The 13562-nt window shown below is 45.2% G+C and overlaps 1 protein-coding gene across 2 annotated transcripts in view; it reads left to right on the top strand.

Annotated features, from left to right (window-relative positions):
• col4a4 (collagen, type IV, alpha 4) overlaps positions 1–13562 on the top strand; it is a 78778-nt gene that overhangs the window by 50958 nt on the left and 14258 nt on the right. For both annotated transcript variants that reach the window (XM_041995185.1, XM_041995186.1), the window contains exons 24-38: positions 3073–3179; positions 4055–4238; positions 4363–4431; positions 4504–4611; positions 5027–5095; positions 6799–6948; positions 8939–9100; positions 9175–9342; positions 9411–9554; positions 9657–9764; positions 11704–11882; positions 12024–12087; positions 12174–12248; positions 12347–12454; positions 12540–12647. In XM_041995185.1, the coding sequence (XP_041851119.1) occupies positions 3073–3179; positions 4055–4238; positions 4363–4431; positions 4504–4611; positions 5027–5095; positions 6799–6948; positions 8939–9100; positions 9175–9342; positions 9411–9554; positions 9657–9764; positions 11704–11882; positions 12024–12087; positions 12174–12248; positions 12347–12454; positions 12540–12647 (1803 nt within the window). The remainder of the gene's footprint in view (positions 1–3072; positions 3180–4054; positions 4239–4362; positions 4432–4503; positions 4612–5026; positions 5096–6798; positions 6949–8938; positions 9101–9174; positions 9343–9410; positions 9555–9656; positions 9765–11703; positions 11883–12023; positions 12088–12173; positions 12249–12346; positions 12455–12539; positions 12648–13562) is intronic.

Here is a 13562-nt window from a genome sequence, read left to right as displayed (position 1 = left end):
CAGCAGGGTGTAAAAAGTAGTTCCAGGGTGATGTTCAGCATGGTGTAAAAAGTAGTTCCAGGGTGATGTTCAGCAAGGTGTAAAAAGTAGTTCCAGGGTGATGTTCAGCATGGTGTAAAAAGTAGTTCCAGGGTGATGTTCAGCAGGGTGTAAAAAGTAGTTCCAGGGTGATGTTCAGCTCGGTGTAAAAAGTAGTTCCAGGGTGATGTTCATCACGGTGTAAAAAGTAGTTCCAGGTGATGTTCAGCATGGTGTAAAAAGTCGTTCCAAGTGATGTTCAGCAGGGTGTAAAAAGTAGTTCCAGGGTGATGTTCAGCATGGTGTAAAAAGTAGTTCCAGGGTGATGTTCAGCAAGGTGTAAAAAGTAGTTCCAGGGTGATGCTCAGCATGGTGTAAAAAGTAGTTCCAGGGTGGTGTTCAGCATGGTGTAAAAAGTTGTTCCAGGGTGATGTTCAGCATGGTGTAAAGTAGTTCCAGGGTGATGTTCAGCATGGTGTAAAAAGTAGTTCCAGGGTGATGTTCAGCATGGTGTAAAAAGTAGTTCCAGGGTGGTGTTCAGCATGGTGTAAAAAGTAGTTCCAGGGTGGTGTTCAGCATGGTGTAAAAAGTAGTTCCAGGGTGATGTTCAGCATGGTGTAAAAAGTAGTTCCAGGGTGGTGTTCAGCATGGTGTAAAAAGTAGTTCCAGGGTGATGCTCAGCACGATGTAAAGTAGTTCCAGGGTGATGTTCAACATGGTGTAAAAAGTAGTTCCAGGGTGATGCTCAGCATGGTGTAAAAAGTAGTTCCAGGGTGGTGTTCAGCATAGTGTAAAAAGTAGTTCCAGGGTGATGCTCAGCATGGTGTAAAAAGTAGTTCCAGGGTGATGTTCAGCATGGTGTAAAAAGTAGTTCCAGGGTGGTGTTCAGCATGGTGTAAAAAGTAGTTCCAGGGTGATGTTCAGCACGATGTAAAAAGTAGTTCCAGGGTGGTGTTCAGCATGGTGTAAAAAGTAGTTCCAGGGTGATGTTCAGCATGGTGTAAAAAGTAGTTCCAAGGTGATGTTCAGCACGGTGTAAAAAGTTGTTCCAGGGTGGTGTTCAGCATGGTGTAAAAAGTAGTTCCAGGGTGATGTTCAGCATGGTGTAAAAAGTAGTTCCAGGGTGGTGTTCAGCATGGTGTAAAAAGTAGTTCCAGGGTGGTGTTCAGCATGGTGTAAAAAGTTGTTCCAGGGTGATGTTCAGCATGGTGTAAAAAGTTGTTCCAGGGTGGTGTTCAGCATGGTGTAAAAAGTAGTTCCAGGGTGATGTTCAGCATGGTGTAAAAAGTAGTTCCAGGGTGGTGTTCAGCATGGTGTAAAAAGTTGTTCCAGGGTGATGTTCAGCATGGTGTAAAAAGTAGTTCCAGGGTGATGTTCAGCATGGTGTAAAAAGTAGTTCCAGGGTGATGTTCAGCATGGTGTAAAAAGTTGTTCCAGGGTGGTGTTCAGCATGGTGTAAAAAGTAGTTCCAGGGTGATGTTCAGCATGGTGTAAAAAGTAGTTCCAGGGTGGTGTTCAGCATGGTGTAAAAAGTAGTTCCAGGGTGATGTTCAGCATGGTGTAAAAAGTAGTTCCAGGGTGGTGTTCAGCATGGTGTAAAAAGTAGTTCCAGGGTGGTGTTCAGCATGGTGTAAAAAGTAGTTCCAGGGTGGTGTTCAGCAAGGTGTAAAAAGTAGTTCCAGGGTGATGTTCAGCATGGTTTAAAAAGTAGTTCCAGGGTGGTGTTCAGGATGGTGTAAAAAGTAGTTCCAGGGTGGTGTTCAGCATGGTGTAAAAAGTAGTTCCAGGGTGATGTTCAGCATGGTTTAAAAAGTAGTTCCAGGGTGGTGTTCAGCATGGTGTAAAAAGTAGTTCCAGGGTGATGTTCAGCATGGTGTAAAAAGTAGTTCCAGGGTGGTGTTCAGCATGGTGTAGCATCTCTTCTTCTAACATGTCTGGAAACATCTGGGAAGTGAGGAGACCAGTTGCTGGAGTTTTAGGAGAGGAATGTTGTCCCATTCTGGTCTGATACAGGATTCTAGGTGCTCTACAGTCCTGGACCTTGGTTGCTGGATTTCTGCTTCCATGATGCTCCAGATGTTGTGTACTGGTGAAAGGTCTGGACTGCAGGCAGGCCAGTTCAGCAGCCGGACTATTCTCCTGTGAAGCCATGCTGCTGTGATGGATGCAGGATGTGGTTCAGCATCGTCTTGCTGAAATCTGCAAGGTCTTCCCTGAAAGAGACGTTGTCTGGATGGGAGCAGATGTTGCTCTAAAACCTCCATGTACTTTTCAGCATTGATGGAGCTTCACAGATGTGGAAGCTGCCCACGCCATAGGCACTAATGCAGCCCCATCCCATCAGAGATGCAGCTTTTCACCTGTCCACTGATAACAAGCTGGATGCTCCCTCTCCTCTTTAGTCTGCAGGACACGCCGTCCATGCTTTCCACAAACTAGTTCACATCTTCATCCAGGTTTCCACTTTGCCTCAGACCATTTTAAATGAGCTTTGGTCCAGAGAAGACGGCGCTGGTTCAGCCTTGTCCCATGCATACAGAGATTCCTCCTGATTCTCTCAATCTTCTGATGATATTCTACACTGTAGATGGAGGATCTTCAAAGTCTGAGGAACATTTTTCAGAAATTGTTCCACAGTTTTAGATCCAGTTTGTCTCAGATTGGTGAAGCTCTGTCTATCTTTCCATCTGAGAGACTCTGCCTCTCTGAAATGCTCCTTTTATACCAGTCATGTTACTGACCTGTTGCCAGGTAACCTGGTTAGTTGTCCAATGCTCCTCCAGGTGTTTCTGGTTTGTACCAGGTACTTTTCCAGCCTTTTGTTGCTCCTGTTCCAACTTTTTCCAGACGTGTTGCTGCATCAGATTCACTATCAGCTCATATTTTCATCACATGGTGAAACGTTAAAATGGATATTTTCTTCCTGCCCACATAAAGCTACCAACTACATTCCATGTCATACAGAAACACCTGCAGCTCTCACAGAATCATCTCATAAACTTCGATCAGTCATGTGGGTCTTACGATGATTCTGATTCCGACTTCTATTTCCAGGTGAGAAGGGAAACAGGGGCCAGCCGGGTCCTGAAGGCAGACAAGGATTCTCGGGGAGAAATGGATTTGCTGGGGCTCCAGGGGCCCCTGGAAACCCTGGTCCACAGGTCAGTTACACCCTTACACCTGAATGACAGGAGACGGGTGGAGAAGGAGTCAAGTTACAGAACTAGAGTCAGTCCTGAGAGTCCCTGATGACGTTGGTCCACCTCCATCCACCATTACAACCACCTCCTCCTATTTTCTTCATTTTCCTTCCTGATATTCCTCCATTTCTCCTGCCTCTCTGCCCCATCTTCCATCATCCATGCCCCAGTCCCTTCAGTCCTTATCCTTAATTCTGTCAGTTCTTATCCGCAGGGTTCGAATTACAGGGGAGCTAAGGGAAGCTTGGCTCCCCTGAAAGGCAGAGGAGCTAAAAATAGAGGAGCACGCTTATCTGTGGCGGTAAAGAAGGATTTGCTGGAAAGACAAAAAGCTCAGTTTTGGACAGATTTCCTCAGTTTTGGACAGAGTTGCGTGTTTATTCATTCATTTAACTAATTAAATCTTCCAAACGATGCAGGTGATCCGTTGTTTCCTTCAGCACCATGGACAGCAGCGTTGTTTGTTTGTTGTGTGTGGTGAGCCTTCACACAACAACCAGCTGATGTGCTTCCTTTTATGATTGTTAAAAGAACTTTCTGTCCCAGTTTCTCCTTAAACAAGCTGCATACAGTTGTAGCACAGCTTTTTTTTTTTTGCTAGTATTGTTAGCATGCTAAATTTTTGACCACGCTACGGGTCCTTATCCCAGATCCCGTTAGTCCTTATACCAGATCCCGCCCATTTTCATTGTTCTATTTTGAACTCCAACTTACTCGTGCCATCCTCCTCCACCTGTCTGGTCTGACCATTCCAGGAACTTCCCGTCAGACGTTGTAATTATGATGAATTTTCCAGCCTGCGCTGTTCTCTCAACTCTCAACCTGTTTCTTTTCAGGGGGAAAGTTTGCCGAGCCTTCCTGGAGACAGGGGCTTCCCAGGACTTTCCGGACCAAAGGGCTTTTTGGGACCTTCGGGTGCTCTAGGACCAGGTGTGATTGGAGCTGTGGGACAGCGTGGGGTCCCTGGAGAGCCAGGAGTACCAGGATTTCCTGGCTTTCCGGGGATGAGGGGACTTAAAGGTACCAATTAGTCTTATTTAGACTTTGTGCTTGATGGAAGGTTTTCTCAGGGGTCATAAAATCTGATCTGAGAGAAACTCTTCTTCTTCTCTTGTTTCCTGTTTGACTCCTCCCCCTTCTGCAGGCGACACTCTTCCCTGTGTTCCTCAAAATCTCGGTTCTCCCGGGGAGAAGGGAGATCCTGGGAGTCAAGGTAAGCCCCATCTGTTTGTTCACCTGGCTGTCTGACCTCTGTTCACCTCTACTTACCTGTCTGCTTCTTCAGGTTTTCAAGGTGGCCCAGGTCCTCCAGGCTATCGAGGCAGCACGGGGTTGGAGGGGGCTAAAGGAGACAAAGGACAGTATGGATTACCAGGAATACCTGGGAGACAAGGTACCTGAGCACACCTGAACAAATCTTTTCCTGAAGCCTCTCCAAAGGTTTAAGAGAACACAGAACACACAAACCCAACAGTTACAGCGTCAGAATGTTTTAACAGTGTAAAGAAAAACTGATTTTAAATGATTCCCAAACCTCATCAGGTCATATTTTATTCCCAGTAGAAGACTGGTATAAAAGGAGCATTTCAGAGAGGCAGAGTCCCTCAGATGGAAAGATGGACAGAGCTTCACCAATCTGAGACAAACTGGATCTAAAACTGTGGAACAATTTAAGAAAAATGTTCCTCAGCATAAAATTGCGAAGACAAGATGAAGTCAGATTTCCCAGCAGGCAGTGGCAGCACCAACACCTTACAACGTTTCCACCTACATTTTCTGGATTTTAAATTTCTCGTCTCCTCCTGCAGGACCTCGAGGTTTAACTGGCGATACAGGAGATGAAGGGTCTGAGGGCTTCAGCTTTGCTGGAGAACCAGGTAAAATCACGTTTTTATTTATCTAATTTAGCCCAAAAGTTCAGTAAGGATTATTTCTCTGTGGTAACGATGCCTCCTGGTAATGAATCCTATTCTATTCTATTCTATTCTATTCTACAGTCATTTAGCAGATGCTTCTATCCAAAGTGACTTACATTTGAGAGTAAGAACAACACAAGCATGAATTCAAACAAGATGGACGTCATCATTAAGTGGTAGTCAGACTGCTGTGAGTCCAGTTGGACCAGGTGCTGTCATGTAGTGCTAGAGGCAGTACATATATATATATATATATATATATATATATTTTTTTTTTTTTTTTTTTTTTTTTTGTGTCATTTTTTTTAAATACAAGATCACGATTTTATCAAACAATATCATCTTGGGTGTGGATCATCTGCAGAGGTTTAACTGAGCATGCAGGCAGGCCAGCCAGTAAGGAGTTGCAGTAATCAGTGCGTGAAATGACCAGAGCCTGGACCAGAAGCTGGGCCGCGTGAATCCTCTACCGTTGGACAGTCTGTTTATTAGCGTGATTGGGTTCATTGTTTCTATTCCAAATAGTAGTTAATTTAATTTATTTTAAAAGTATCCTGCGTCCTGCACCAACTCTCTAGAGAATCTCTGGTCGTCTCTGTTTGTGCAGCAGCTGCTTCCTCCCTCTCCTCTCATGTTGTTCTAGGAATCATGGCTGTCGGTGATCAGCTGATCAGCTTTTCTCTCTTGCTGCGTGTGTTTATGGATCAGCTGAGAAGGAGAAAACTAAGTCTAACTAAGTCTTGTTGTTGGCAGGACCTTCTCTAACACAGTAGCTGGCTGGTGGTAGACAGGGTTTATACTTCATATGCTAATACTTTATGCAGGGGCGGGTCTAGAAAAGTTCTGATGGGGGGCCAGGCAGGGGTACTGATGAGAACTTTTTTAGGTCTAGATTTTATGAAATATGCACAAACACTCACACTTCAGTGATAAAAGGAAAGCGTTTTTTATCCAGATCATCAGTTTTATTAGAGTTTCTTCATCAACGTCGGCTGTTTAACTTCAGTCGTCACATCTGCTGCTTTTAGGACAGAAATTATCACCATGGAGACGGATGGTGAGATGATGATATATGAATTCTGAATTATCTAGAACATGGTAGAGATGATTTAGAACAACATAGAGAAGTACATTACATGTTGCATTTAATGACCCTTGGACATCTGACTTTTACCCAAGAGAAGGTCAGTTAACAGTAAATATTTGTAGCATCGGCTCGTTCTGGTGATACGATGCAGTAAAAACGGGCAGATTTCTGGTGATTAATCATGATTAATTTGTAAGCTGTGATTAAAAAAATTGATAATTTGAATGCTCTAGTTTTAACCCAGCATCCCAACAAATTGTTCTGGAAGATTCTCCGATCAGCAGATCACCTGGTGATGGGTGAGGGTGTCAGGATTGAGTATAAAAGCAGCATCCACCAAATGTTTTGTCTTTCCAGCAAGGATGAGTCATAGGTCACTACTTTGGTCAGAACTCCATCAAAGAATCATCAATAAGTAAAAGAAATGTTCCCAAAGCAACCTAGAGTTCCTCAGGAGTTCCTGTGGTGGAAAACTTCTCTTACATTTGAAGATTAGATATAAATTCTAACAGACAGAACCTGGGGAGGTTTAACTGAGTCATCTACAGCTCATTTTACAATACGTTGTGTGTGCCAGGCTCTCCAGGGCTCCCAGGCCCTCCTGGGCTCCAAGGACCAGCTGGGGATACTGAGTCAGGACCCCCAGGAGCTGTTGGCCTGCAAGGACGTCTGGGGTCTCCAGGACCTAAAGGAGTTCCCGGTGCACCTGGTCAAGAAGGAGAACCAGGTGAGTTGAATAAATCAAGTTATTATTTTCTGTTTGGACGGATGTGTTGTTGTTATTGTTGTTGTTGTTTACACAAACTAAAACTTTATTTAGTAAACAATCAGCTGTCAGAACTGCAGGAAGCAACAGACTTCCTTTGAGATAAAAACTACTTCACATGGTAGTTTTGTGCAAAAGAACTGATTAGAAAAATAGATTTAATTCAGCTTTATTTATATAGCATGAATTCAAAACAAAGTCATCTTAAGGTACAAAAAGCCCGATTCAGTCCAGTTCATTTTAGCCTAAAACAAAACACACATCAGTCCAGTTTATAACTGTTCATATGAACCATTTCACAAGGAAACAGTGGAGAGGAAAACCTCCATCAGAACCAGAACCGGGTTGGAAAACCTCCATCAGAACCAGAACCAGGGAGAAAAACCTCCATCAGGACCAGAACCAGGGAGGAAAACCTCCATCAGCACCAGAACCAGGGAGAAAAACCTCCATCAGGACCAGAACCAGGGAGGAAAACCTCCATCAGCACCAGAACCAGGGAGGAAAACCTCCATCAGAACCAGGGAGAAAAACCTCCATTAGGACCAGAGCCAGGGAGGAAAACCTCCATCAGAACCAGAACCAGGTTAGAAAACCTCCATCAGAACTAGAACCAGGATGGAAAACTTCCATCAGAACCAGAACCGGGTTGGAAAACCTCCATCAGAACCAGAACCAGGGAGAAAAACCTCCATCAGGACCAGAACCACGGAGGAAAACCTCCATCAGCACCAGAACCAGGGAGAAAAACCTCCATCAGGACCAGAACCAGGGAGGAAAACCTCCATCAGCACCAGAACCAGGGAGGAAAACCTCCATCAGAACCAGGGAGAAAAACCTCCATCAGGACCAGAACCAGGGAGGAAAACCTCCATCAGGACCAGAACCAGGTTAGAAAACCTCCATCAGAACTAGAACCAGGATGGAAAACTTCCATCAGAACCAGAACCGGGTTGGAAAACCTCCATCAGGACCAGAACCAGGGAGGAAAACCTCCATCAGCACCAGAACCAGGGAGAAAAACCTCCATCAGGACCAGAACCAGGGAGAAAAACCTCCATCAGGACCAGAACCAGGGAGGAAAACCTCCATCAGAACCAGAACCAGGTTAGAAAACCTCCATCAGAACTAGAACCAGTATGGAAAACTTCCATCAGAACCAGAACCAGGGAGGAAAACCTCCATCAGCACCAGAACCAGGGAGGAAAACCTCCATCAGCACCAGAACCAGGGAGAAAAACCTCCATCAGGACCAGAACCAGGGAGGAAAACCTCCATCAGAACCAGAACCAGGTTAGAAAACCTCCATCAGAACTAGAACCAGGATGGAAAACCTCCATCAGAATTTGAACCAGGGAGAAAAACCTCCATCAGAACTAGAACCAGGGAGGAAAACCTCCATCAGAACCAGAACCAGGGAGGAGCTGGTTCCACAGAAGGGGGTCTGATAACTGAAGGTTCTGCCTCCCATTCTACTTTTAGAACCACCAGTAAACCTGCAGTCTGAGATCGAAGCCCTGTTGGGAAAATCTGGAACTCTGAGTCTCTAAGATCCAAGAAAAGAAGGTAAAACTGGAGAAATATGATCTCTGCTGACAGGTCTTATCTGAACTCTCGCTGCAGCATTTTGGATCAGATGGAGACTTTTTACAACATTTCGGGGACAGAACAACAATCCGGAATTATGAACTAGTTACCCTCGGAGAGCAAATGTTTTACAGTTGTATTACAGTTAAATAGAAAAAAAGTCCCTGAGAAAAATTAGAAATAATCACACAGATACAAAAATAAAAAGTGTAAAAAAAATGACAAAACATGAATGCAAACATACCACATCTGTAAACAACTTTACAAGAAACAAACCTCATATTAAAGCAACGAATAAAACTTCAGGCAACACGTAAACGTGGAGACGAGGGACCATCAGGATGGGTTTCCCCTTTCTGTGCAGGAGTCCTCGGTCTGCCTGGCGGACCTGGACCGAAGGGCCAGAGGGGAGAAGATGGGGCCCCAGGTGTAACCGGACTCCAAGGACCGGCACCTGAGCAATGTAATGCAGGAAAACCTGGTGAAATGGGCCTGATGGGCCTTCAGGGGCCAGTTGGGCCACCAGGTAAAGAAACTCATTTTTCTATTTTCTTCCTTTTCTCCTTGATTAGAGTTTGATTTTATCGAGTTTCTTTTCAGGTTATTTGGGTGAGAAAGGTGAGACTGGGATCAGAGGGACTCCAAATAATGGCTTTCCAGGCCCTAAGGGCAAACAAGGACCTTTGGGTTTTCCTGGGGACCCTGGGAGTCAGGGCCCCCCTGGACCCAAGGGAGACTCGGGTCAGCCAGGTCCCATCGGTCAGAAAGGTAAGTTGCTGCTTCCAACATGGTAAATATTTCCTGAAAATACAGTTTCACCAAAATCCTGCTTTCAGGTCTGACTGGGGACCAGGGCCAAGCCGGAGTTCCAGGGTTCCCAGGACAGACGGGGTACACAGGATTCCCGGGGAAGACTGGAGTGAGGGGCCTCAGCGGACAAGATGGAGCTCAGGGATGTGAAGGGCCGAAGGGTCAAAAAGGTATAATTGCTGCAGCAGTAACCGTGGAAACACAGCTGCGATCGTGTCAGTCTTTAAGTCTTCAGACAGATATCGGACCCAGTTCTGATGTGTCCCCTGCAGGCTGTAAAGGAGCCACGGGGCCTCCAGGATTTACCAACTGTCTCCCCATCAAAGGCCCGGGAGGAACACAAGGAGGTGCTGGAAGCAGTGGGGTCCCCGGACAACATGGTGAGAGCGGTCATGATGTTGTTACTGTAGAGACCAGTGGCATGGATGTTGAGCTCACAAACTCTTTGTTTCTTAGGATCTGTGCTGCATTCAAAGGCTGTGGGAATTGAGATATCTTTTTTCCTTCTGGACCTTTTTTAAACTTCAGTAACGTCCGAACACTTTAACACACTAAAACCAATCAAACATGAACATAATCAGGAGAAGGACGCTTGAAAGTTAAAATAAACGTTTTTCATGTTTATGGAAGGTTATCGATGAAACCTTCTAAAGTCCTTCAAATCACAAAGAAATTTCTCATTCCACAAAATTTCACTAACAAAAAAGATTCAGACTTTAAAAAAACTTACAAGAGATTCAGATTTCTGCAATCTTTAACGCAGGACATCTGCTCTCTCTCACTGTGTCCTTCATAGATACCAAGAATCATCTTCCAACTGCTCCATAAGGAGCAATGTTGATTTCATACGAAACAGCAGAAAGTTCCCTCTTTTTAATTTGCTGTAATTCCCACCATTTTTAAGACAAAGAAACAAATCCTACACTGGTCTATTCAGCAGAGCCTTGCGGTTTCTCCAGTGTGTAACATGACAGCAGAAGTTACATATTTTTCATTAAATTAAGGGGATTGAGACAAAGTTTGTGTGTTTTTAATGATGATTTTTAAACAGCTGATTCCTTTTCTGCATCTTTAGATTAAGTAAAAACTTTTAGACATAATTAATTAATTCATAATTATTAATTAATTATCATCCATCCATCCATCCATCTTCGGCCGCTTATCTGGAGTCGGGTCGCGGAGGCAGCTGCCTAAGCAGGGAAACCCAGACTTCCCTCTCCCCGGCCACATTCACCAGCCCATCCGAAGGGATCCCGAGGTGTTCCCAGGCCAGCCGAGAGATGTAGTCCGTCCAGCATTTCCTGACCAGATGCCCGAGCCACCTCATCTGGCTCCTCTCGATGTGGAGGAGAAGCGGCTCTACTCTGAGCCCCTCCCGGATCACCGAGCTTCTCATCCTATCTCTAAGTGAGAGCCCGGCCACCCTGCAGAGGAAACTCATTTCAGCCGCTTGTACTCGCGATCTCATTCTTTTGGTCACTACCCACAGCTTGTGACCATAGGTGAGGGTAGGAACGTAGATCGACCGGTAAATCGAGAGCTTTGCCTTTTGGCTCAGCTCCCTCTTCACCACGACAGACCGATGCAGAGTTCGCATCACTGCAGACGCTGCACCGATCCGCCTGTCCATCTCCCTCCATCCTTCCCTCACTCCTGAAGAAGACGCTGAGATACGTGAACTCCTCCACTTGGGGTAGGACCTCATTGCAGACCCGGAGAGAGCACTCCACCCTTTTTCGGCTGAGGACCATGGTCTCGTACTTGGAGGTCCTGATTCTCATCCCAGCTGCTTCACACTCGCTGTGAATCTCTTCAGTGAGAGTTGAAGATCACGGCCCGACGAGGCCAACAGAACCACATCATCCGCAAAGAACAGAGACCCAATCCTGAGGCCACCGAACCGGATCCCCTCCACACCTCGGCTGCACCTAGAAATTCTGTCCATAAAAGTTGAGGGGATTATTGAGGGAATCAGGAATTAATTATCATTTTATTATCAGTTAAATTCAGAATTATTATTATTGATATTTTCTTGTCCGTATATTTTGAGGTCAACATACTTTATAGTTTATAGTTTCAGCTAAAATCCTTCGGGTCAGAGGACGGAAATGTCTTGTCCTGTCTTCACCGTGGGACAGTGGGAAACATAATCTCGATTCCTTTGTGTGTCTTGTACATGTGAAGAAAATGACAGTAAAGCTGACTTTGATTCAGCAGAATAAATTCAGACACTAGTTTCCCATGATGCATTTGGGATTATTCATCCATCGGATCCTTCACTTTAAACCTTTTAACCTCAAAAACATGTTTTCTCCACAGGAGATAAAGGTCTGCCAGGTGCTACAGGTCGGCCTGGGAATCCAGGCTTCATTGGACCCCAAGGCATTAAGGGATTTCAGGGGCCCCCAGGCCCACGTGGCAAAAAAGGATCTCCAGGAGCACCTGGGTGTACAGGGCCTCCAGGATACCGTGGTTTCCCTGGAGAGCCTGGAGACCCGGTAAGATGGAATCAGATTCTTTAATCAGATATGTGTGTAGACTCTGCATCTGAGGGTACATTCGATTTTAGTTTGCTTTAAAACTCAGTCATTCAGAATATAGATCATGATCAGAAAAATGATCTGTTCTTGTGGTTGCAGGGTGAATTTGGTTGTCCAGGGACACCTGGAGAACCTGGTCTACCAGGATGTGAAGGACCCAAAGGTACAAGGCTACCATGTCATCATCCTGGTCTTATGTCTTTTCTACTCTGTGTAGCCTATTGTGCAAATTGTGTCTTTGTGCTTCAGGGGACAAAGGAGAGTCTCTTAGTTGTGCAGGTCCACCTGGAGACAAAGGACATCCTGGACTCACAGGATTCAAAGGTAACGATCTGGTTCTCATTAAGCAACTGTAAGAAACTGGTTGTTTAAAAGCTCTGACACTTATTTAAACATATAAATCATTTGCTTTTCTGTCACAGGAACAGATGGGCTGAAGGGAGAACCTGGGCGACAAGGGTTTCCTGGAGCTCCAGGACAGAAAGGATGCAAAGGACACCCAGGTGTCAAAGGAAAACCTGGTGAAGCAGGTGCATATACCCAAATTAGCCAGTGACAATGAGGAAGGATATAATGAGATGTCTAACTCATTCTGATCCATTGTGTCTCCAACAGGTGTGATCGGTCCCGTAGGTCCCAGAGGTCACCCAGGTGCTCCAGGTCTTCCTGGTAGGGCAGGAGCTGATGGCCCTCCAGGACCACAGGGCAGCCCTGGACTCCAAGGTCAGAACTTGCTGCCTCATTGGAAATATGTAGATGTCATGATCCCGATGGAGACATGAACAGTCAGACCAGATGCACTTTTTATCGATCACATCTTAGCCATCCATTCAGAGGTCACCTGACCTCTTCCTACCAGATGATCACGCTCTAGATGGTGTGATCTTGGAAGGCTTCATAGTTTTACATCGAGGAACATTTTTCTGAAATTGTTCCACAGTTTTAGGTCCAGTTTGTCTCAGATTAGTGAACGTCTGCCCACCTTTCTATCTGAGAGACTCTGCCTCTCTGAAATGCTCCTTTTATACCTCGTCTAAATCCAACAAAACATAATTACTTTCAAATGTTTTGCATTCAGTTGGCTCATCATATTGATAAATAAAATAAAATAGCATTACACGGCAAAGGCAAAGATATTTTAGCCTAATTTAAATCAAGAAGAACTTAAAACGTTGACTAGCCACAGAACTGAAACGGCTGTCTTAACTGAATATGCCCACCTTCAAAACGCTCACCTGGGAGTCTGTTTCTTCTGGGGGAAAGCACTAGACCCCCCAGTCTGACCAGGCTTTCCACCGGAGCACTAGATGGTGTGGCAGTGTTCTATTTCATGGATACAACTTTCATTCGGAGAAGTGACTGAGGATTTCCAACTCGGAGCCTGATTTCATAGAATGAAGTACCTCTGAGTCTGCACTAAAGGACATTGCATCTTCCTCCTCAGTAAAAGAGAAAAAGTCCTCCTCACTGGCGCTGGTGTTCAGCAACTTCTCATATTTTCTCAGTTTGCTCTGCATCGTGGTGTACGGCACTCTGCTATGAGAAGCGCACGCGCCGCTTCTCTCCGTTCGCTTCGCCTATCCATCGAACTTAAAATTTCGTCAAGGCAGCCAGTAGAGCTTTCCTCCTCTCCAACAG

The sequence above is a fragment of the Melanotaenia boesemani genome, chromosome 9 (genome assembly GCF_017639745.1).
Source record: "Melanotaenia boesemani isolate fMelBoe1 chromosome 9, fMelBoe1.pri, whole genome shotgun sequence".
Lineage (NCBI taxonomy): Eukaryota > Metazoa > Chordata > Actinopteri > Atheriniformes > Melanotaeniidae > Melanotaenia > Melanotaenia boesemani.
Note: the sequence above shows the minus strand (reverse complement) of the source record. Positions and strands in the feature narration are given on the sequence as shown.